Raw genomic sequence first — 27,136 nt, forward strand, 5'->3', positions numbered from 1 at the left:
TATATGAATAATTAAGCTACACGTAAGATATGGATGAGATGGGGCTGTTTTTCTACCTCGATATTTTGTTCAGTTTCAGAGTGATGATCATTATTGCTCATTAATATTTTAGTTTGTTTTTAATGGATATCTTTCAAGTTCTATATTGTACTCTGAAGTAGGAATCTTTGTAAGAAAAGCAAAATACTGAAAACATAGACTAGCTATTATGCTATAAGAATGTGCATAACCTTGCAAGAGTTCACAATGAAAGAAAATTAAGGTATCAAAAATAATGATACTGTACAAAAATGTAAAATATAATCCAAAACATCAATTTTATACTTATTCAGTTTCTTAATGCACCTAGACTTAATATGTAATGTCACCATTACATAAGGAGTATTAAAAAACTAAGCAAAAATGTCTGCATATGGTGGCTTATTTAAATTTTAAAATCTCTGAAAGACTCTACTGTCAAGTCTCTCTTGGAAATATACAGATATGTGCAGGTTCTCTAGGAAATAATAATAAATGATTTTTCAGGTTATATAGCATTTTTCTTCCACTGGTCCTAATGCTACTATTATATAAGGTACAGTAAGTCTACTTTCAGAGTTTTTTAACCATGAAAAACATAAACATTCTTCTATTGCTGACTCTCCAGCTTAAAGTCAATGAAAAACAGCCTCACATTCAAATGGTAAAGTTTAATCACAAGTAGCAAAATCTTCTGTTTGTAAATATTATTATACTAGCTTATTCTAAAGTTACTGGATCTGTCTCAAAAAAATATAGCTACCTACCAATGTTCTACTTACTATGATTAAGCAACTTAAGATAGAAAAAAGAAATTGAATTTTCTAAAGTAGACACTGCTGTTTTTAGTATTTTGGTTAAATTTTAACACTTAAAAAGATTGATAAATTATTTATTAATTTTGTACATACTATGATAAAATTCATTTTTCTTCCCCACAATTTAAGAAAATTAGAAAAACACTCTCCATTCTCATGAAACTATATAACCAATGATATGAAAATTGAGACTTTACTATCAAAGTCCCTAGTTCTACCTATCCGATAGTTGTTGAGGGAAAATTTTACATTATTGCTGCATCAGTTAGGCAAAATTATCTCCCTAATAATTAAAAATAAGCAGAAAGAAAGTGTCATAAAGACAACTTTTTTCTATCAGAAAACCAGACACACACCAAATACTACTTTGGTAGCAACTATCTCTAAAGTCAAAAGTTCTAACCATACTCAAGCATGGTTAATGAGATGAATGAATACCTAAAATGTTTTAGCAACCACAAAACTGTAAGGGGTGAGTAAATAGTACTTTCCAGCTTAGATTTTTAAAACTCTAACAAGTTGACAGTTACAAAATTCTTAAATGGAAATGTTAAGGCAAAGATTCAGTGAATGAACTACTAAATTATGGATGCCAATCCTGTGTTTAGATTGTTTTAGGTTAATCACTAAATACAACAACATTAGCTACTGATAATGTTTTAAAAAATCCAAAAACTCTCTGAAGTATAACTCTTCCAACCTGTCAAACTGAGACCCAGATTACTAACCAATCTTCATTTTCAAAGTAAGTTACTTTTCATCCATTAGCAAGGCTCAAGGCAGCTGAGGAAAACTTGAGTGATAGAAAGAAATGACAGCACCTTAAGTATCCAAAGGAATAAACCTGAGTGATACCTCTATGCTCTTAGACAGGATAAGTATGTCTTTGAATATACTAAGCAATATTTTAACTCAAGTAAACATTTCCTTAGCATTAGACATTAGTCAAAAATTTGACTTTTTAAAAATAACTTGTGATATAAGTGATAATACACAAATGTATAACTAAAGAGCCTTTATTAGTAACTTAGTACAATCATTTAAAAGTATTGTCATTCATTTTAATGTTTTCCTTTTTGGAGATCAGAGGAGGATGCTTCTTCTTGGTTGTGCTTAGTCTTTCCATTCTGGTCTGTTGAGGCTACTCACAAGTGTCCTTTCTTCCTCTATCTCCAATAAGACTACACTAGCCACACCTGCCTCCCTTTGCTCAGCTTGTTCGACTTTGCCTCTTGTTCAAATTTGGTCTAACATGAAAATTGTCATCAAAGTGATCTTTCCAACATACAATGCTGAGCACTTCATTCCCATGATAAATAATTCTAAACATCGTGTATTAACTACAGAATAAAGTTAAAACTCTCCAGATTGATACGGAAAGGCCATTTACAACTGGTTCTCCCACCTCAATAGGAGTGAGTCTTAAGCTATTTTTTTTTTCTTTTTCGAGAAGTCAGTGAAATATATGAATATTCTTCTCCTCAAAAATGCAAATATTCAATAGGTAACTACTAGTTTTCTTCTGTTTCCCATAGATTTACAAACGTAATTCTCTTTCATCATCATTTTCTGACATCATTTGCTTTACTAACGCTATAGAAGCCTACATCACTATAAGCTCCTGGAGGGCACAAGCTTAATATTTATTTTTCTGTCTAGAAGCCTCAAAAAATGCCTATTATAGCAGTGTCCAATGTATATTTGTTAAATGTATAAATTATATCCATAACACATCATAATAAACAGAAAAGGAAGTATATTCTTATACAATGACGTATTTTGCTATTGACTTCTACTCTAGATGATCTGCTATGGAGGGGGAAAAAATAGAAAAATCAAAACTTTTTTTCAGTAAAATATATTCAGTCCTTCTGTTTAGAATATTGAAACAAAGAAGGAAAGAGAAGAATTAGAAGACTGGCAAGAAGAAGATGAAGTTGCTTAAGCAGTTGCAATCATAAATGGAAATGTATAATATAAATATAAAATCATTGATCCAATTTATACACCCATTATATATTGCAACTGTTCCCTTTAAGAAAATTCCAAAGATTTTGTAGTCAATTTAGTCTTTCCATTAGTGAATACCGAAGGCCTTTCATGTACCTCCCTTTGGAATGAAACTTATCTTAAGGAGTGTATGATATAATAACAGAGGCAAGCAAGAACGGAAACATGCCACCCCAGAGCAAGGGAGAGACTGTGGAAAAAACCAGATCAAATCCAAGCCCCACTATTCACAATTGCAGAAACTTAATGAGCCTATTTTAAGTTCTACAATATAATTTCCCTTATCTTTAAAATAGAAAAGGCAGTATTTCTGGGGGGTTGTAAAGATTAAATGAAAATGTTTATCCAAAGGGAACCTATAGATGCTGACAATGCCTGGCAACCTATAGGAGCTCAATGGTCAGTTGTTTTAATAGTGACTAAAAATGATGACTATCAGTAAAAATAACAATGCAATATAATAACTAACATGTGAATAAAGGAGAAGAAATGTGTTCAAGAATATAAACATAATTCACAGAAAGAAAGGATCAGCACAAACTACAACTATAAGGATCATGAAGGGACTAGATGACTATTAGAAGAAAGAAAGATTAAAAGGGCTGCCAAGAAGGAACATTATAAATAAATGTTTGGAAGCCTGAGAAGCTTGGGACATTTGGAGCCTCAAGCAGAATTCTCTGAACTGAAGTCAAAGTTTAGAAAAAAAAGTAAAGAAAGACAGACGGCCTATCCATGATGAAGGCCTTGAAAGTCAGGTGAAGAAATGGCCCCTGAGACTCTTGTCAGTCACAGACTTTACTGACAGATTTAATATCATCATATGCAAGAAAAATAATGGGCCATATTTATGTGTATACACAGTCATAAAAACTTTAAAAAGTAAAGTCTAGCAAAGGGATTCACATCCATTTAAAGCTATTTAGTAATCTTTCCCTTCCCAATTGTACTATAGTAGCTAGTTTATACTACTAAAATATATTTTTGAAGAGAGAAGATCATATAAAATAATTGCAACTTCCACACTTAGCCCTTTTCTTAACATTAATCAAAAAAATACCAAAAACACAGACTTATTACATTAATGACTAAAAAGAGTTCCAAAATAAGAAAATCAACATAATTTTAATAAATTATGATACACAGTAATCTGCAAATATAATGGCTGAAAAACATTTTATATACAATAAAGAAATAAATCCTTTTCCTTAAAAACTATTTGTGAAAATAAATAGAAAAAAAATCATCTAAATGCATCCAGTGTACTTAAAAAGAAAGCTTTCATTCAAACATTGACTCATAAGAAATATAAAGGCATACAAAATGAAAATACAATCCCCCAGCTTCTAAAAAGAACTAGCAACAGAAATAAAAAGAAGAAAACATCAAATATAAAAAGAAAAAATGTAGATAAATAAATGTATAAGATGTGATCAACAAACAGGAAAGACACTATGAAAAAATTATGTTTTTTACAGATACTGAGAATCTGGCTTTCAAGATGACTTTTAAAAAGTTAAAGTCACTGAAATATTATACTCCTATCTGTTCAATGAAGCTGAAAGGGGGAAAAATTAAGCTATAAAATCTATAGTAATTAATATTAAAGGTGAGGTATCTTAATACTTTACCCAGGACCAACATATTGATCAATTAAATTATTAAAATTTCCCTTCATCTCAGTTTGCTTCTCTCTACTAATCTGAAGTCTTTTACAAATTTTAAAAGGAAAATGAAAAGAAAAATTTAGTATTAAAGATGAATAAGTATTTAATTATGTCAAAAAAAACTCAAAATGACATTTTTAACTCGCTCCTGTATTGTACTGGAAATCAATCCCTATTTTAAAAATCTGACAAACAAAATTAATTACTAATTTTTCCTAAGTGTATTTTTATGTCTGAATTTATGTTAAACAATTTGAATATGAATATGCTCTACTGCAATATGGATGGTTAGTTTCCAGTCTTTAAAGAATGAGATCCTTACAATAATCAATAATTTTTAAGACTCTCTTATGTGAGACATGTTTACTGTGTACAGTACTATGAATACTACAGTGCTTTAAAAATATATACGTATTTCTAAAAAAAAAAAAATAGCATGTGAACTACAGACATATGTACTTGCCTAGAAACAGGAGCTGATCTGCCTATGTATTTAAGAATTTCTTCCAATAACTCAATAACCCTTTAAAGGTATAAGAGCCACTGGGAGGGAACCACAGAAGTCAGTTTAGAAAAGATATAACCCATTCATATTTGTTTAGAGCTTCATAGTCGGCAATAGTGTTTATATACCAATCCTGAAAGATAGGGAGAGTATAAGAATCCCCATTTTACAAATAAGAAAATCAAAGTCTAGGAGATTAAAGAAATGTGTTAAGGTTATACAGATTAGTAACAGAATTCCTATTAGACAGCAGGTCTTCCTGTTACTAATTCAGTGTTTTTATCTCTTACAACTTATTGACTTGGTCAAGAAAGAATAGTATAATAATTTATAAAATATCAGCCTAATATATTTTCATCAGCAATTCAAAGACAGAAACAAATATATTTTGACATATACCTTTTTGGACCATTTAAAAACTTGTATAATTCTACACAATAATTCTTTTTAGAGTGTTAGAACAAAAAATGAGGAAATTAGCTAAAATATGCTAAATAGATAAGCCTACCTTAGAACGGTGCTATGAATTAGGAAGAAAACACACTTCCAAATACTGCAATATTTTCAAGTTCCAGTTTTTTTAACTTTCACTTTGGTACCTGTCATTTCTAAGCTCATTAATAACCCCAATTGTCTGGTAAATTTCTTAATGATAGTAACAAGATCAAGTAAGTGTTTTAAAATACATTAATGCAATTTATTAATTAGTTAAAAGATAAGTATTCCATTTTTGGAACATTAATAAGCTGACAGCTAAAGATATGGAAAATATTAAAGAAATATTAAATTCAAGAAATTGGAGATGAAACATGTTTGAAAGCATATTACTTTAGATTTTTAAAAGACAGTCATGGTGCTTTTTTAAGGTGTGATATTAAAAATTGATGTCTCTTTTTTCTGTCTCATTCCAAAGAACCATAAAACAGCAAATTAAAATAGTGATGAACAAAATGCTTACAGGTTTGTATCTCAGTGCATCTCTGTAGGATCCAAACAAAGCAGCCTGTGCCCTGAGAAAGGCCCTAGCTACTCCATCACCCGTAGCTGTAGACTGCTTCTTCAGTTTATTTTTCAAGGCCGAGACCTGCATGACAGAGAGGAACAGTTAAATTAACACCTCAGAAATTGGTACAGCAAGGTACGAACCCAATCAGCCGGCAAACCACAGTGTCTGCAGGTCAGCCAAAAATTCATCCTCCTCCCTGATAGCTTATCTTTTTAACTGCAGAGAGCACCTGCTGGTCTGTTAATTGAAACGAAAGCAGGAGAGGATAGTAATGTGCTAATGCAAATTGGTTTAAGCTCTCTTTTTTTGCCCAAGGCCTCTTGACATAAATAAGCTTTAATTATTTTACAGTAAACTGCTTGTGAGCCACTTTTCTGCAGATTTTTAGCAATTACAACATGGATCTACTTGTTTTGAGATGAAGCTGGTTGGGTTCCGTTCATTTTTGCTATGTAATTTGTTCCGGGTCTTCTAGGATCATTTACCATTTAATTTTATTTTTAGAAGCCTCATTTGCATATGTAATTTTCCAGTCATTTGTGAACTAGTTTTTGTCATTATGAGGTAAAAAGAGGGAAGAGGGGATAAAGTTATTGAGGTCACACTATGTGTGGAGAATTTTATGCAAATGTTATATATACACTGTCTCATTTAATCTTCACAACAGTCTTACTAGAAAAGCAATCACGCTCCCATTTATGAATGAAGAAATAGAGGCACAAAAATGTGTATTAACTTTTCCTTTGTAGCTAGAAGTGGTAAAGCTGTGATTTAAACCCAGTTCTCTCCATTTTTTTCCACCATCGCATGTTGGGTTTGAGTTCAGTTTCATTGCTTATGAACCAGTAATCAGATCAAAAGACTAAAGTTTTTAAATCAAAGAAAAATTTATCTAGGAATCTGCATAATTTTAAAAGATATTTAAATTTGTTATAATTTTCATACATTTACTTTTTTCACTTCAAGTGCTATGCATCTTAGAAAATGCCTATTATTTATGAACATAACTTACTTAGATTTTTAAGGGAGATCATATTCCTGATACAAACCCTTTTATTTTTTAAGGGGAGGAGATATAACATGTCTGTGTATCCAATTCATTTCACCCATTCCTTTCACCCAAAATAGAAATTGATAGTCTGTACATTTGAAAATATTGATTCTCATATACATTCCTCATGCTTAAAGTGGAAACATGCAAAGTTGTGTAACAATTTTGTTTTATTAAGAAAGAAAAAAACTAATGAGACAAACTTTGGTTGGATTGCTCTCTTTTTTTTTTTTGAGTTGGAGTCTCACTCTGTCACCCAGACTGGAGTACAGTGGCCGCTCCCGGCCACCGCAGCCTCGCCTGCTGGGCTCTGGCGATCATTCCGCCTCAGCCTTCCAAGTAGCTGGAACTACAGGCGCGCACTACCATGCCCGGCTAATTTTTTGATTTATTCTAGAGATGAGGTCTCGCTGCCCAAGCGGTTCTCGAACCCGCAGGCTCAGGCAATCCACCCACCTCAGCCTCCCAAAGGCGTGGGATTACAGGCTGAGCCACCAAGCCCGGCTGGATTGCTCTCTTAACAAAGCATATTCTTATCTCTATGAAACTATCACATAACAAAATAATGTGATTCTCCTTTACATATACATATACATATACATATACATATACATATACATATACATACATAAGCAAGAAGAAACATTTTTATTTCTTTATGAAAGTAGTCCTGACTACTCTTGTAGATGATGATTGTAACTGAAGCATCAACCTAATTAACAACTAAACTTTGAATAATGTTAATGAGAAATGAACACAGCATCAGAGGAAAGACCAGCTCTACAGGTGATAAACCTTCACAGTAGTGACATTTTCCAGTGTAAAGTCACAGTTACTGTGATCTGATCAAAGAAACAGACCCCCATTGGGTCCAATTATAACCATAGTTTTGAAAAAATTATTGAGTTATGATGTTCATAATCTATGCAGAAAGGCCTTTGCAGTATAAGTCTTATCCTCATAGCTGTGATCTTTTCAATTTATATCCAAGCTCCATAGATTAAGATAAAAGTTTACAGCCTAATTCATTTAGCCCACAAAGTGCATAAACCAGGATTCATTTAAGAGGGAGTTTTTATTATTAAAATCAAACTTCAATAAATGCACATTTTTAGGCAACTGAAATGTTCAGACAATAATAAATACAAAAATAAATCTTCTGAGTTAATGTTCTTTATTCTAAAATTTCTAATGGTTTTTTTTTTTAAGTTTCAAATACCTTTTTTAAGACCAATGGGAATATCAATATATGGTTTTGGGGGGAGGTTTTGTGCACCCAAAAAAGGATTTTGTTGGAACAAACATGATTCCAGTCTTTTAAAATATTATAAAACTAAATGGTTGGTTTAAAAAAATTGCTTTAGAAAATTTTAAAAACAAAAATGTTCTTTGTTTATGCAAAAAGTTTCTCAAAGTATATTTTTAATAAACCATGAAATTGACGATTCAGTTCTCCAAAAGTCAAAAAAAACAGTTATTTTTAGAACAATCATAACATGTATGCTTACAGATAATATATACAAATAAAGTCATTTCTTAGCCTTTATTACACCAAGTCCTTGGCTGCATAATTGCTGCTTGAGTTACATAGGAGTATTAATCACACTGCCACAAACCCTTCTTAACCAAATCATAAATGTGTATCCTTCACATCCAAAATTAGTCAGTCATAGCTCCTGAACTCCCTGTAGCTGTGCAGAAAATAGGAAAGAAAAAGAAAATACTTGTTCTAGAAGTATGCTGTCCCATAGGGTTAGCCACACAAGCACTTGAAACGTGGCTAGACCAAATTTGATATAAGTATAAAACAGACATTGTATTGAGAAGACTTGATACAAAAAATTAAAATATCTCATTAATGTTTACATATATTATGTTCTGAAGCAATAATATTTTGAATATAGGGTTAAATAAAATGTCATTAAAATTAATTTTATCTATTTCTTTTAACTACTGTGGCTACTAGAAAACTTAAAATTGTATATGGGGCTCACATTATATATTTTTGGGGTGGTGCTATTCTTCATTAGATAGTATACTATCAAATTTCATACACATATGAGACTAACAATTGCCTTGTGAGAAATGTGGTTGCATTTTTTCTTTGCCTCTTTCTACCTTATTTCAAATTTTACAAATTATATATAAAGATTTCCTCGACCTACTCTAGTGAGCTTCAACTGTCAGTAGATCTGAGGTTGCTTCTGTGCTTCAGAGGCCAGAAGGGCAGCTAAATTGTTTCTATATGTGCAAATGAATGCTCAAGAGTAGTCTGTAAAAAATAAAATTGTTTTTAAAAGTCAGTTTTTGATATGGCGTTCCTAATCTTATATAAAATGATTGTGCCAACCTTGCTGTTTTCCTGGCCTTTACATCACTGGAGTAAATTATCACCAATTACCACTGCCCTTTGCAGTGCTAATTAGCTTTTAGCAGTTTTTATCTATAAAGCTGACAATGTCTCTTTTGCACTTTTTCAATACCTGGTCTAGGAAATGCATTTTCTGCTTTGATTTCCAAACTTCAGTCTAGTTATGAAATAAACATATGTCTTTACATAAAATCCTAAGGCTTATACTCACGTGTAAGTCTGATGCAGAAAAGCATTTGGAACTTTAGTCTTGCAACTATTATCAGTCTTATTAATACTGAAAAAGTGTCAGTTGTTTACTCTTTTATTCTTAAGAAAGCAAGTTAGCCTAAACCTCCAATGGCCAAAGATTACTTTAGAAATAACATTTTATTTTACTGTTTTAGATACTTTACACTCTGTAAGTAAAATTTTTAGAGTAATTAGGTATTAGTCTAAAATACATGAAGAAAAAAAGTTAAGCAGGGAACAGAAACTCCATAAATAGACATCATTTCATTGCTCTTATCAAATGTTTAAATGCCTTTCATACAATGAAAATTCAGGCCCCTTAGCAGCCATCCAAAAGAGGAATTATATCCTAGATTTTAGCACAGTGAAAGTTCACTGCAGAATGAATACTATTACCACTACTTTTCCACTTTTACCCTCTTAGCACTAAGGTCACTATGAATAAAAGGGGGGAATTACATGAGTAAACATCGCAAACATGTATAAGTTAAGAGAATGCAAACCATGTGCACAAAGACTGAGTAATGAAATAAAAATGCCAACAGAGAGTAAGTCAGGAAAAGGGAAAGTATATGAGAAGGCTGAGTTTTGGTCATTGTTTTGTAAACACTGGCCAGGCCATGTGCTCTTTGAGTTATGGTCACCATGTTTTCTTAGCTTTGGTCCCCTCCCCTATCTTGGCAAGGAAGTGAATCTTTCTCTCTCTCTCTCTAATTTACTTTCTAAATAAAACTTGTATGCGTATTTTCTAACTTACTTGCTATATTTTTCAATCTTAAAAAAAAAAGGAGACTGAGTTTTTCAGAGAAGTGACAGACTTTTACTTGACTTCTAGATGCGTCTTTGCAGTAAAAATAAATTACCTACTATTCCTAGAAATTTTAATTTTACTTTTTTATGATAACAAATAGACCAGGGTAGAGGACAGAAAATAAAAATAAGTGTTTAAAAAAATATGTAGATAAACTACACAACCTAAAATACCCCTGTGATGTGTTTAAATATTTCCTTTTATGTAACTAAACAGTTCTGTAGAAATGACATCCACTATAAAAGTTAAAATGTCAAATAATCAACAGCTTTAGAACAAAGTTATAAAGTTAAAACCTTTATTCTTCCATAAAACATGTGATAGCTATCATATGAATTTAGATATTAAATTCCTACATTTCTTTAACCTTTCTAAGATTCAGTTTTTTAAGAAACAAAATTAACACTTCCCTCCTAATATAAAAAAAAATTCTAACAGTCCTTTATTTGAGGATTAAAACAGTAAAAGAAAAAGCATATGATATACTTACCTACAGAAGGTCTCATTACATTTTTTGGGGTTTACTTAAAAGTACCTATAAAACGCTAAAACATGTAACATCATCTACAACTCTTTTCCTTTTAGAGGCATCCTAAAATTAAGACAACCAAAACTCCTCATAGCTCCACCTCAAGCTCAGTGTCATGCCAGTGTCACTTCTATTCATCCAGTTTCTCAACAAAGGAACACCAAATCCTCTTCAACCCTCTACCTTTTCTCATCCCCCATATGCAACACATCACCACACTGTATCAGTTCTCTCTCTGATACAGATTTCAAATCCGTCCACTTTTCTCTAAATCCCTGACACCATTAGGTTCAAGTAAACTTCATCTTTCACCACAACTACTACAAATGGTCTAACTGGCCTTCTTGCTTCAATTCTAATAATGAGTAATCTTCAGAACACAGAACTCAAGAAGACACACACACACACACACACACACACACACAAGTCACAATATTCCTCAGTAGAACCTTTGTTATGTGTTTTTCCTCTTCCTCCTCCTCCTCTTTCCACTTTGCTTAGTTTACTCAACTTATCGTTCAAGCCATTTCTGAAAGATATTCCTGGCACACTAAGCTTGGCTAGACCACAAAAGGCTGATCTGAGTTTGTAGAATGGTAAGAACATGTCAGCTAACCTAAAATTATTTTCACTTCAGCTTACATGTAGCAGAGGTGGGTGTCAGTCCACCAACATCTACTCTCTTTTCTTTGGTAATGAAAATGTTAAGTTTAGACTGGCGCATGGTTAACCAACCTAGGTTAACCCCGCTGTTTCCCAACATTTCTTGTGACTTGGTGAGGCCATATGGCTAGGTTCAGACAAATGGTATGTGAGCTAAGGAATGTGACACTTTCAAACTATGCCCCTAAAGGGATAAAGAGTACCCTTCTCTAGATCCCCCCTTCCTTCTCGGGCAAAGTAGACAGAGTATTGGGCAGCTACTTTATAACAGGAGATGGATGCTGTGTTGTGAATGGTAGAGGTGACTCACAGCTCTGGACAACTTACCTCTTAATTGTTATATACTAGATAAAAATAAATTTCTATTTTGATCAAAGAATGGGTATTTAGGTGTCTGTTACGGCAGCTTGCCTGTACCCTAATTAATATACCACCTAAAGAAGAAACAAATAATACGAAGATTACATGAGTAACATGAAATAAGAATATAGACCAATGCCGGGCTCGGTGGCTCAGCCTGTAATCCCACGCCTTTGGGAGGCTGAGGTGAGTGGATTGCCTGAGCCCGCGGGTTCGAGACCCACCTGGGCAGCGAGACCTCATCTCTACAATAAATCAAAAAATCAGCCGGGCGTGGTAGCGCATGCCTGTAATTCCGGCTACTTGGAAGGCTGAGGCGAAAGGATCGCCGGAGCCCAGCAGGTCGAGGCTGCGGTGGCCGGGAGTGGCCACTGCACTCCAGTCTGGGTGACAGAGTGAGACTCCAACTCAAAAAAAAAAGAAAAAGAATATAGACCAAGCTCCTGACTTCAACCATAGTTTTTCATGCTGGTTCACTTGAAATCCAGTCCTCAATACAACTAGCATATAGCATCAGGTTCCTGCCAGATCATAAGAAAAAAAATAAACGTCAGGTTTCAACCTTCATTATTAGGCTAGAGAAGAACACTTGAGCTCACAAGAGTTTATGCACTACCACGTAAGATAATTATTTGTTGCCAGAGAGGCACATACTTTTTTTAAAGCCTAGACCAGGTCCAGTCTACCTATCTCACTCTTAACCTAAATTACAATCTCCGTTATTCTCTCCCACTGCACCCTATTCTTTTGTAACATTTATCTCAATGTGAAATACTGGATGAATGTCTGTCAACACAATGTTAACTCCATTAAATCAGGGTATGTTTGCTTGTTCACCACTAAATACCGAATTCTTAGCACAATACAAGCACATAGTAGGTGCTTAATACTTTTTGAATTAATGAATAAATGAACAAATTAACAACTGTTCCAGACACATTTCTACATTTATTCTTCTAGTGTACTCCTTCAAAATATCTGTAATAGAAGTTAGAAACATAATTCATTTAAAAGGTCATTATGACATCAGCAAGATTTGGTAACTGCTATTGTGACAATATTTACAATATTACAGACAAAAAAGGTTTCTTGAATATAGAAATACCAGAATTTTAAAGGACAAGAAGAAAGTTGGAAATAATTTCAAAAGCCAAAATCAAGGTTTACCTTTTCTTTTTTTTTTTTAAAGTAGCAGCAAGAGGAGAGAAAAGCATGCTATTAAGGTAATAAGGCAAGTGGGGCGGTGGGGGAGACATTAAAAGAAAGGCAAGGCAATTTAATTGGAAATGAAAAGCCATGAGAAAGCCAAAGAACTTCATGAGCACTTAAAATCACTAAAAGTAACAAACAATAAATCAACTTCAGAATGGCAAAAAGGCATAACGGGTGAGGGGACTACCAAAGCCTGGATCATTGCAGTGGGAAAGTCAGATTCTCTTATTCTATTGAGTAAAAAAACAAACAAAAATATTTTAAATTTTTAGAAGCACAGTTAAGGTTTTGGGTTTTGCTTTTGTTTTGTCTCTGCATTTAAGGTTTATATTTTTAAAAACCAAGAAAATAGTTGGGAAAAATAGCAAAATCTATAATAACTTACCTATAAAGAACAAAAAATTACTTTGTAAATAATCACATCTTTAAAAATAACTATTTAAAAATCTGGCAAGTTTCTACAGAAACTCAGATGTGTATCAGTAGCACAATGATTGCTGTCACCATAGGCTCCTTCCTCCAGAAACAGGAAATAAAAGGTTACACTTTAAAAAATTTATTTTAAATATGCTACCAGATTTCTTGTTTTCATTATTACAAATGAAAATATCCTATAAAATGTCCTAGATACTTTAAAGGCAAGCTTCTGTTACAAAGATTAAAATGTGCAATTATATTTCCCTTCAACAATCATTTCTTGAATGGCTGCTATCTACAAAGCATGGTACCAAGGCTGTGTGGTAGGGACAATGCACAATTCAGATGCCTGAATTCTAATAGCTGGGGAGGGAAGGAGGGAGACAGAAAGGGAGCAGGGGGGACAGGGACAGAGAGAAAGAGAGGAGAGAGAGAGTGACTGACTGACTGACTGACTGACTATAATTCTCCAGGGTCAAACTGAAAGCAATATTTGTCTCCTGAAGTCTACTCCACGAACTAAATAAAATGTTCTCCAAATTACTTTAGAAGCTGAGTGAAACTGTGTTATCTCTCTAGCCTGGCCACCCTAGAAATTGGTTAGGGACTTCACTTACCATTAAACATGATAAGGATTATAGCAGAGCTGTGGCAAACCTGGAACTAATATAATATTCTCTAGGGCCTTTTTTTTCTTTATAACATATATTATGACAATTTAACACGTTAAACCTTCATGTTAGATTAGAGGAAATAGTCAATGAATTAAACATATCTATTCACAATTTGCATGCTTTTAAGAGCTTAATTTGTTTATATATGTTAATGTTTTTTGAAAAGTTAATTTAAAAATTCTCCGAAAAAGTCACTTCTTTCCAAGCATATATCCCCAAATTAGTAAACTCATCTAGAATGTAGATATTCAAAAATATTATTTAATGTCAGTTTCAGGGGTTTTCTCCAGTTCTTTATGCCTTTAATGATGTGTGGTGATTCAGAGCAATTTATGTCTTTCCTTTTCATATCACAATAAAACCATGAATGCATTCCTTCAAAAGATTCCTGAAAGCTTCTCTATAAAATACAAGGTATTTCAGACAACATCATCTTATAAGGTCTTTTCAATGTTTTAGTAATTAAATATACTTCGTGCAGAATATAGCTATCTGATTACTTTAAAAATGTTAATGACAAAAATTAAAATGAGCAGTAATACCTCAGAAATACAACATTTTAAATTATTATGTCACTGAAACTAATTTGGGTATATATTTGGAATAGAAAGTTTTAATAGTACATTTTCATGAGTTAAAATAAACTCATTTGTGATTTCAAATGTTATACTTAATTCAACTTCTTTTTTTCCATATACCACAATAACACTAACTTGACTGATACTGTTAGTTAGCCCTAGAATTTACTTTTTTACACCCAAACTACAGATATCTGAAGGTATCTATTTGGCATAGCCATTAAAAAAATCACAGTATATGCATAGACAAAAAAATACAAAAGTATATTTTAATGGAGCTGCTGTTTTTAAAAGTTATTCCATGTAATAATCAATATCATTAAAATCACTCCCAATAAAATATCTATTCTTTTCTTTTAATGATCCAAATCTATAGTGAAATGATGAAATCAAAAAACAAGTGTTCTTGTCAGAAGACAGGAAGAGAGTTTTTCCCCCTCCCTTAAGGGAAACAAAGGATTCCTGAAAGCTTTGCCCTGATTTATTTTTCCAATTTTAAATACCTTAAGAGTAGCGGAACTGCTACTGGCATGGTAGTATTTCTAACAGTCAATAAATCTAAAATATTATGTGTGAATATTGGAATGAAGCCATTAAGAAGATTACAGCATGCAACACAGCAGAGGGTCCACAGGAAAAAAGAACTAGTAATTCAGGACAACTGTGACCACTGACCTTTGAACAGCCAAGACCACTGGTCAATCTGACACAATAATAGAGTGCACATGCATAGAAAGTCACCTAGCCTGTAAGAATAATTTAAATGCTTTGGTGAATGATTCTAAAAGGCCCTTGTTTAAATCTCAGTTAGCCTATTAAACAATCAAACAATACCAATAGTAATATTTTTCAGGTTTCAAGTGTATTTTGTTAATTCAAATCACAGGCAAACAATTCCAGTATGATCATTTGTGATTTTAACACATCTCATTTAAAATTTACCATTATAAAAATATGATGTCATACTTCATCATACTTCCTCCAGGGCTGTAAGAGATAGCTTTGGAAAACAGATGCATAGCTAAAATTTTAGAAATTAGTTAAACAATCATCTAAAATATTTTTAGAAAATTACTATCACTTTAATACATCTCATACTTTCAGTAAATGATCCAAGCTCCATTTCAGAGCTATTTTGACTTAACCATTCTTCAAATTTGTCTATAAGTTTGTGTCCCTTCATTTCAAGCAGATACGTAATTAATCTAAACCATCATGCAATGTTCCTTTTAATCTATATTTTTGAATATTTCAATTATGTTTAGTTATACTGTTGCTTATGAGTAAAGTATAAAATGGTCCCTTTTGTCATTTTATATTTTTAGACATTTACATTTGTAAATATTATTTAACTTTTATACATATTTAAATAAATGTTTTAATTATCAAACTACTTCTACTAGAATAGTAATACTTCTCAATTAAAGAAAAATCACCCATCAAAAAATAAAATTTTAAATATTATTTTTCTCAAAAAAAATCATCTAACATTGAAGCTAGAAACTTTAATATTATATACAGAGAAGTTAAATTTCTCTTTCTTTTCCCTCTTCTCTGTTTTTTCTTTTTAATAAACAATCCTTTCTCTTTAAGAGAAAGGCACTAGCAGTAGAAAATATATGCACATAAGGAAAACATTCTTAAAAGTTGGGATTACATTTTCATACTTATTACTTTAAAGTAAAGAATACTCTGATGGATTTTTAAATAAATAACCCTAATCATTCTTTTTATTTGTTTGTTTGGGGTTCTTTTGGCAAACTTTTCTAATGAGGCAATCTAGTTATAGTGAGCTAAAAAAGATTTTAAAATTGTTTATTGGCCTAGTTTAGATTTGTTCATACAAAACATAAATTTTATTACGGTAAGATAAAGTAGTTTAATTTTAATATGCCTCAATATCAGCAATTTTTTTATCATTTACAAGCATAAATAATATAATTTTGACTTTAAATCATATTTTTCTTATCACAAGCCATAAGAACAATCAAGGGTAGTATTTTTTTAAGGGTAGTATTTTTTTAGTTGAAATTCACCTTCTCAAACTCCTTAATAATAGTTTTCAATGTACTTGCAATATTACAGAAAAATATATTCTGAAGGTTTTTTATTCCCAAATTTTAATATCTTTGAAAATGAATGCTTTGATTTTTTAAAAAGGAAAGTTATTACAACTTAGAACAATGTTATAAATATACTTTTAAATAGTTATTAAAATATATACAGAAACAGTACTAGTTTGCATTTTTGCTCTGTACTAAGGAATATGAAGACAAATAATGCACTTTTAGAGACGATTTAACATGAAATACGAATATGTCCCATTATAAGCTGCAGAAACACATGCACACACAATACAACCCTCTGCAAGATCAAAGACCAGAAGAGAACTGGCACTTAATTTATCATCCTTTACAGACAAAAGACAGTTTTCGTCATTTCAAAAGGATCAGATGTCTTTTATGACAAACTGGGTTTGCAGTTTAATTTACAAATAGAATTCTAAGTAAGCAGTCTTTTCTCTGCCAAAGCAAATGACAAACAGTGTAGGTTTTCATTCTTACGGTCCTCAGCAGGATAGAAAAGATTAAAATAAAACTGAAATAATTTAGAGAAAACAAATAAATGTTTCAGAAAGTTGAGGGAGATCAAAGCCAGAATTTTCTGACCCCAACTGTACAAGCATTTCTTATTATATTGACCAGTAACATCAGATCATTAATTAAAAGGAAAAGCGCTGGCAGGTGGCAGGGAAGCAAAAGCCGATAATTGGCCCCCTTCTTCTTCTTGCCTTCAAAAACTCTCTCATTCTTTTGCAAGACATGCCACTAGGCAGGCAGAAATGCCTACTTTGTAATATAATGATTAAGATGAGATGAAGAGACTCACGTTTAAAGAAACTCTGCCTAATGAATGCATCTAGCTTTTTAATTATGTTCCTATTTTACAATAAGAAATGTGATGTTCTTTATTCAGTATCTCCTTAACTGCCAAAAGGTAAAAATATTTATAGAATACATTTATTCCTTTCACACCTATGCACATACCCAACCCTATTATTTCAAATAGAGAAAGTGGGGGAGATAACTCAGTAACTTAAGGGTCCAAAAGAAAACATATATTCACTACCAAATATCCTTAAAACTTACCACATCACCTGGTAGATTGTTCAAGTCATTAAACGGTGATTCTAAAGTGTTTGTATCAACATTTAACATAACCACGTCTTCCAGTGATTTATTTTTCACTTTCTATTAAGAAAACACAATTATGAATAAAAATCTTATTTTCCTTAAAAAACTATGATAAGCTTAGAAACACAGAAAGGAAAATATCTTAGTGTATTAGGCTTAGGAAAACAAAAATCTTATATTATAAAATAATATAAATAACTTTGCCATCCGAGAAAGAAGTTTGACATAACCCACTCAAAAATTTCAGTAAAAATGCTTAAATATAATTTGAACATAAGTTAACTACCAAAGAGATATCACAACAAGACTTATTATATTACAAAATAGGCACAGCTACATCAAACTGTAAAAAGTTATATTTCTTAAGATGCACCAACTGAAATGTAGCCTCATGCTACAGGCATTTGTGGCTAGTGCCATATTTCTTTAAGCATAAACCATATAACAGGGATAGCATAAACCAATAACGAAGACTAGAGTACTAAACTACATTTTAAATTATTGATAAATATTTTCTCTATTTCCATACCAATAGGGATGTGTTGATGACAAGGAGTGAAAGTTGAATAAAAGAAAATAATAGAGAGAATAGTAATATGGAATTTGTTAGTAATATTTCTCACTTGAATTTCAATGTAAATAATCAAATTTAATAGCCTTTCGGATTGACTAACTTGATTTATTTGTCTCATTTGTTTGAAAGCTTGAAAACAGTTAAATTATCTCAATATGTCTACAAATCAGAGTAAACTAAAATTTTATCAAATTTTTCATCATTTAATAAGGGAAATACTTATGGTTCTTTTTTTTATTTAAACTAATACATATACTTCAGCAAATCATATTTTTACTAAATTATAGCAAATAGTATTATTCCTCTGGGATAAGTAAGATGCTTGTTAATGAAATATATAAATGAACCCAAAATTCCAAAACTACAGGTCAACCAGCAATAGGTCAATAATTGGTTCTGGTGTAGTGTTTTTTTAAAGTGATGCTCTAGAATAAGTCATTTTTGAAAATTATTATTTAAGTACATCAAAATTTTAAACTAATTCTTTTGTTTTAAATAAGCTGGTCATGACTGAAATTTGTTATATCCATTTAGAATTTTAAATCTCTGGATATTAGGGAGAATGCTAAATTTGTCAGGAAATGATAGTCTAGGGTAGGCAATTTCTTGTTAAGAAACCATAATATATATGTAGAGTGTGGATTTTGAGAGGACAGACAAAATCTATCTTGTAAATTATTATAAAGTAAGACTTAAAAGATAGCCATTTCTAAGATATTAGCAGATAATCACTTACTTATAGTGATGGTATTGATACTATTGATAAACACATTCATTTTCTTTCCTTTCTATGTATATATACATAAATTTAAAAGTTTTAAATACATAAATGGTTATCTATAAATTGACTAGTACACCTATAATAATCTAGTATATAAGCAAAAACATAATTATATTAATGACATTTGTATAGAAAAAATATGTCATAATTTCGATTTTCATCTTCGAGTTGTCCTTATGACAGAAACTGTAAAGATAATCTGGAAACCAGATTTTTTTTTTTTTTAGAGCTGAAGTCTCACTATGTTTCCCAGGCTATTCTCAAGTGATCCTCCCTCCTCAGCCTCCCAAAGTACTGGGATTACAGACATGAGTTACCACACCCGATCCCGATGTACTTTTTAAAAGATGAAATTAGTCTATAAGTAGCCTAGTTTAACAGTTATGTGTCCCCAAAATATTTTGTGATGACATTAACATTAAACTCTGAATTAAGAAAAGTGGTGTAATTGCCACTTTACCACCCCCCTGAATCCTGAAATTCTAGTATGCATTAAGAGATATTCCATACCAATGCAGCATTTAATAAAGTTTGTCAAAGAGAAAAAAAAAGAAAAGAAAAGTGGTGTAAATATGTATACTGTTAACCAAAATTGCTCTTAGTTTTATAAAGTCTAATAGCTGAATACTACATTTTGCTCAAGGGACCACTCAATAAGAATAGGAAAACGTATTCCGTTCAAATCAACAAACTAAGAGTCCCTGAGAACAATCCTATATTAGCAAAAGAAGGAAAAAATAATATGCGATTTAAATATTTTTTAAAAGGTTTGGATTTGTATTAGTATTTTATCTATTTTTTCTCTCTACATCAGACTTTAGCTTTTTTTTTCTTCCTAAATAGGCATGGAAAGTCATATGGTATATAACATGGTACCACTTTCTCCACGTTTACATCTCATAAAATTATAAGTTATAAAGTTAACAGTGAAAAAATATTAAAAAATGAACTTGCCTTTTTTCCAAAAATAGAATAATAATATTGAATTAGACTGAAAGGCTTATTAAGAACATCAGCAATGTATTTAATTGGTAAGTCTTCCTCACATTCTCTGTATTTAACCCTTTCATACAATGTTCACATCAATGCAAATGCACATTAACGCAAAGAAATAACAAAGTAACAGCAACTACATAATCCTATGAAATTGGGTCAATATTTTATTTAGAGTCATTTGTATATTAAAACAATTAAGAAACCCCTTAACATTTTTAGCCTCTAATTTATTACTAATGAAATACAGACCTTAGTTGGCCTTGAGTTCATTCCTAAAGCCTAGTTTTCAAGAAGAACAAATGTCTTCAGCCTTTATTTTAGAAGAAAATCTATATTTTAATAGAAGATTTCTTGCCATCTTTTACTTATGAATTCACTAATTGAAAAAATGTGAAAGGACATTAATTACATGTCTTTGACCAACTATGTTGAGAAGTTTATATAGAACTGCTAAAATGTGTTAAAACTGTTCTGAGAGGAAGTAAGAGAATATTTTGATTATTCCTTTTTAAAAATAGATTGCAACTGCAAACAAAACAAAAAAAGTTACTTAGCTCAGACTTACTTAAATGTGAAAATTGCTATATTCATATTTTAGTTATAAGACCATTTTTTATAAAATTAAAAAGAACAAAAGATAGACATTTTAATGAAAAAAAATCTGCCTAATCATGACATAATAAGAATAAAAGTATGAATACATATCATCTTGTAACAGATTAAAAAGAAAGTTACTGTATGGTACCCAGCTGGTTTAAAGGAATTCTTGAAATTCCCATAAACCTTCTCATTCACTATTAAACCAAATAAATAATATAAAACTATTAAAATATTTGGATAAGTCCAGAGTATAAAAAGTACAGAGATTTAAGCCAATTTAATCTTGGTCCTAAATATTCTCATTTAATAATAGGACCCAGTTTAAAGTTAGAATGGACTATTTCTCCAAGACACCACTTTTCAAGGAGTAAATAGTTATGATCACTCTTGCCTATAATCTCAGCACTTTGGGAGGCTGAAGCAGGAGGATTGCTTGAGGCCAGGAGTGAGAAACCAGCCTAGGCAACATGGTGAGATCTTATCTCTACAAAAAACCAAAAACTTAGCCAGGCATGGTGGTGAGCTCCTGTAGTCTCAACTACTCAGGAGGCTGAGGCAGAAGGATTGTCTGAGCCCAGCAGGTTGAGGCTATGGTGAGCTATTATCATGCCACTGTACTCCAGCCTGAGTGACAGAGTGAGACCCTCAAATCAAAACAAAAACAAACAAGAAAAAAGCACCGGTTTTCTCTACACGTGTCTAATAAATATGTGATAAATTTAAGTGAATATCTAAAATATGTACCCTTTTATACAGTATTTTGGAAAAGCTGAATTGTTTGTTTTAAAGTTGATGTATAATTATTGTGCAAAAAAAATAACATCAACAGGTAATCAACAATTTAAAATATTTTTTATTTTTATAAATACATAAATGAATTGTTAAAATTCTGTAGTCTGATACATTTAGTAAGGAAAGACATGTACTCAAATTTGATGATTCTTTTTAGAAAAGAAACCAACCATGGACAGATTTTGAATAAAGTAAAACTACTGATGGATAAAATGCCAGTCCCCTAACAGTCCATGATCTAATAACAGATTAAATACCTATTCATTCATGTGTCATTTCATATAGTTTTTCCTTTCACTGTAAGTACCTTGGCATGCAAAAACAAGTTATCTACAAATCAATAAAATATAGTCATAAACTTATCCAATCCAGACTTCAATATTAAAAACAAAACTTCTAAAGAAATTATTTAAAATGTATTCTTTATTAATGGTGAAACAAGAAAAAAAATGCCCAAAGTCAGAGCATAGGTAGAATTCCATAACCAAGGCCTCCTATAGGGGCATCACGTTCTCCCAATATGATCCTCAGGAGTTCTAAAATTTATCAACAGACTCTTCTTTAATCAAAATAGGAACTGATGTGTATACAGTGACAGCAACTAATAAGAAAACCAAACCTAACACATTTAGGTTGCTCATCAGAAACTGGGTTAAAGAGCAATCTGTATAACCAGCAAAAAGAGAAATTTATTTGAATAATACTAAACCATTGACCCAAGTCTTTTGTTTTAATCCAAGCTTTTATTTTTTTAAATGTTAATTTTATAAAAAGTCCTTTCTGAAAATTTCACTAATTTCAAGTTCAAGATGCTTGAAGATCAAGTTGCTTCACTACAAAGATAACTTAAGTGACAAAAATCATTTCGAAATGATGTGGACCAGTGGCGGGGGAAGTTACTAAATTTTATATCAAACAGAACTGGAAAACTTAAAAAAGCTACATTCTAATTTAAAATCTCATGATTAGTATATTAAAATCACATCTTGAAAAAGCAGACTAGGTTCTTTTGTAGTTCATTTAGAGCGACGATTGGGTATTCGTGGGCATGAGATGTGCCACCCTTAAACCTTGTGATGTGGGCACAGGACCCATCTGACAACGGAACTTCAAGGGAAAAAAAAGAAAGAAATTAAAAGCATACTAATAAATTAGAATATACGTTTTCAAAATAAAAAAATTCATATTATGACTCATAGGCAGGTAAATTTTGGCTTTCAAAATATAGGCCTGAGAAAGAAATATAAACAATCCCAAGTTGCCATTAAAAAACATGCTTCATCAAGGACTAAAGCTTTTGAAACTTACCATATGACTTCTACCAGATATAATCTATTTTCATGGGATTCATGCCACTGAAAATGGTCATTTAGAATACTAATTTAAATGAAATTATTTAAATTTTAATTTTTTCCAAAATAACCATTTAAGTACACTATAAATACGAAACTAGTAATTTACTTTGTATTATTCAATTGATATTTCTTCTACACAGAACAGCTGTATTATCTTTAGGAGTTAATTTTATCACTATCTTATGTCTGAAAGATACTCACCTCTATGAGGCTGGAGTGTATTCCAATCAGGTATGGCATTGGGGCACTAAATTAAAAAAAATATATATGCATAGATTCATATAGCTCATTAAAACTGAAACAATATAAGTAATTTAAAATAAACACAAAATTAAGTGTATTAAGTGTTCAGTTCTAGCATAACACATTAATAGATATTCAAAATTATTCAATATATAAAACTCAAATTTAATCTTAGAGGTCATTCATATATTTAAGTTTGGTTTATATTAAAATCGCAAAATCATTTACAATTAAATCAAGACTTATAATGTCTAGAAAACTTTTTTTAGTTTAGGCCATAGTCTGAGTTTAATCTTTTCCATATACCTCACAGCAAATATAGCCTAAATAATCATCAAAGTTATTTACATGCTTTTCACACATCTTTTCCTATTCAATTAAATTCTTATTTCTCGGATATCCTTAATATATCTTCATTGATTCATGCCTACTGTGTCACTAAATATTTATTGAACCAGTCAGCAAATATTAACTGAGACTATTATTTGGCAGACACTGTTCTGGAACTAACGCGCAAAAGTAACCAAGTTCCTTACCTACTATGCTATCTTTCCCCTCATGTACCCTGTCTGTTATTTAAATTTTATGAATTCAAATTTTTCTAACTTTTACTTTTATGAATACAAAAATTAACAAATTAAAAAATATTCAAACAAATGTGAGAATGCTCTTAAATTAATTAATTCTACACATGGCCTTTGGAGCACACTGGGTATCAGGCCCTGGGGTAGAGGCATAGATACAATAATAAACAATATAAACAGAATAAATCCCCTTGTGGATCTTATACTCTGCAGAAAATATAGATATTAAATAACTTTTAACATATAAATCAGAATTATTAGTTATTTAAGAAAGTTTTCTCACTAAGTACAAGAAGATAATTATTCAACTTGACATTTCAAAACTAAAATGTTATCTAACAGGAAAACATAAGAATGGACAGATGTCTACAAGGGTAAAAGAAGGTATGTGAAAAACAGCTATTTTAAAATAAAACACTTGGCAATTCTTTTACAGATATCTTTGTGCTCTATTAATGCAAACCTTTTCTGTTAATGCAAACAGATAATCCTCTTTCTCAGAGGATTTGCATAATTTTCTAAACACCATTGTCATTACTAGAACAGAGCTGTCCTAACTTCTGTGTGTCCACTTTGCTACTAAGAACCAGTAATAGATAAAACTAACAGGCACCTTGACAGACCAAGAGATTTCAAAGTAACCTCAAACAGTTCCCAATTTATTTAAAGACAGTTAAACACTAATCTATATATCTATAATTCACAAAGGAAGTGTTAAAATTCTTATTTTACTCCCTATTAGCCTATACACTGTAGTTCATTACTTCCTATTATACTAGTTTCTAATTCCCAATTGTCTTTGCCTTTTGTATTTTGCTCCTTTTGATTTTTTTTAAAAATGTTATGCAACAGACCATCTGAAATTAATGTGATATTCTGGATACTTCATTTGACTGAAAGTTGAAAACTATTTATAGGCCTTGATATCCTTAAGACCTAACAGATTTTCTGCCTTCAAAAGAAACAGAAGGAATAAATGTGAACTGTCTCACTTTTGCTTAAATACGGGAAGGTCAGTTACTACCCCTAGTTGAAGTCCTCATCCCTGGAATTCCTTCTGGGACTCGACAGAAGACATAGACAGAAGACATAAAAAGCATGTCATTACCTATTCTGCGCTTCCATGACCAGGTTTGGGCAACTTTGACAAAACAAGCTAGGCAACTTCCCAGATCTTAGCTACACCAAGCCCTCCCCATATTCAAAGTTGTATAAACTTTTAAAGTCATTGTGCAAACTTCCAAATCACCTCAGGTTAGGATATCCTACGTACAGATGTGTATTATAGAAAAAGCTTATGGTATCTCAAATTTCAAAGAATATTTTAATAAGATAATGTTTATCAAAATATTTACGCCTTCTAAAAATAATAATTACCATGTCCATTTTACAGATGTTGGAGGAATATTAGGTAGATAAGAGTTTCAAAAAGTAAGAGAAAAAACTGCTAAATAACCTATTGAAATCCTAGGAACTACATCTAGGAAAACACTTTTAAAAACTATATAAAGCTACTTTTCTTTAGAAGTGCAAACAATAAATTTAGAAAAATTGTTAAGTTTGAATTTAAAAATTTTACAAAGCTCCCATGCAGAATTTAATCATAAGATAACATGAAACTTTTTAAATGGGATCATTGGAAATTTCCGTGTGTTTTCATCTCACTAATTTCTAACAAAATCTAAAACATACAGATGTTGGAACTAAAAAAATTACTAATATAGAGCCTAATTTCCTAAAATAATTATGCTGTTTTGCAGAATCTAGAGTTGACTAAATAGCTGTTTCTTTCTCACAAAAACTAGATTGTATATAAACTAATGTGAAACTGCCAAATATCAGGAAAAGTAATTTTGCAACCCTACCTTAAATTTCCTAATAAGATTAAGGCATTAAATAAGCCAGGAAGAGATTCTTGACAACACAGATATTTTGTCATCTATGCGCAAAAACTACCCTAGATCTTTCTGTCAATGACGTTATTTTGCAAATATAGGATTCAGAAGTTTCCATTATGATCGCTTCTTCTTTTTGGTAGCAATTTATCTTTACTCAAAATTATCTTTTTTTCTTGTTCAGTTGTCTTACAGAGAGACCACCCATGACAAACACTATAACAGCAGTCTTTTAGGGTAGTCTAAACAACATAATTTTCCTTTTTAAACAAAACAAAATAAAACTATTCTCTTCAAAGCTAAATCTGCTACTTTCACAAGAACCAAGAGTCAGAGATATAGCCTAAATATAGAGAGTGACTCACCCATTCTCTGAACAAATAATAAATGATTATAGTTTTGCTGGTCCTAAAGTCATACTACCTCCCATGTGTTTATGGGCTCAGACAGGTTAAGAGTGTCTGGCAACATAACAGACTTGCCACTTTAAAGTGCTCTTATATTGTTTGATTAAGAGAAAAACACAGATGGTGTCACTTCCTCCCAGGAGCCTTCCCTACCTCTGCCAGGGAGTGTGGACCACTTCTTATGTGTTCCTATCCATGGTGCTTTTGCATGTCTTCGTACACATGCTCTGTGTGCATGTGCCCACATGTATGTACATGTGTATCTATTACTATCTGTGACTCCCACAAGGGCAGAAACTAAGTCTTATTCATTACATTAAATATTCACAGCTTGGCAAATAAATGTTTACTAAATTTCACATGAAAGGTTGCATGAATGAATAAACCAACAAAGTAACAAAGCTTTATCAGTGGACCAAGATGCGATATTCATCCATGGTCACAAGATGGCATTATGGCTCTCCACAGTCCACTCCACAGCAGAGCTACCAAGTGCTCTGGATTACCTCAGGATTTAGAAAGTCTCAATCACATCAAAGAGTTAGCAAACATATATGTATATACTCCTATCAAATCTTCCTGGTGCCATTTTTGAACTGGAATATCAAAATCATGTATTCACGGACCATGAGCTTGAAGGTATAATCTGTAATTTTTCTTTCCCTTTACACATAGATCGGTGTGATTCTAACCTCAAGGATGCAAAAGGGAGACAACTGTTTACCCTAAGCAGTAGCTTAGGCCATCAAATTTTCTGACAATGAAAATTTGTCATTTTCTTTGGAAGAGAGCCA

The 27,136-nt window shown here is 31.7% G+C and overlaps 1 protein-coding gene across 1 annotated transcript in view; it reads right to left on the reverse strand.

Annotated features, from left to right (window-relative positions):
* The window catches only part of DENND1B (DENN domain containing 1B), a 129,955-nt gene that overhangs the window by 77,356 nt on the left and 25,463 nt on the right, over positions 1-27,136 (reverse strand). Inside the window, exons 4-6 of the mRNA XM_008049823.2 lie at positions 23,415-23,460; positions 18,071-18,172; positions 5,977-6,102 (exon numbers count right to left, since the gene is read on the reverse strand). Coding sequence (XP_008048014.2) covers positions 5,977-6,102; positions 18,071-18,172; positions 23,415-23,460 — 274 coding nt within the window. The remainder of the gene's footprint in view (positions 1-5,976; positions 6,103-18,070; positions 18,173-23,414; positions 23,461-27,136) is intronic.

Source organism: Carlito syrichta, unplaced genomic scaffold (genome assembly GCF_000164805.1).
Source record: "Carlito syrichta isolate Samal-C Ts95f unplaced genomic scaffold, Tarsius_syrichta-2.0.1 Scaffold137642, whole genome shotgun sequence".
NCBI classification, from domain to species: Eukaryota; Metazoa; Chordata; class Mammalia; order Primates; family Tarsiidae; genus Carlito; species Carlito syrichta.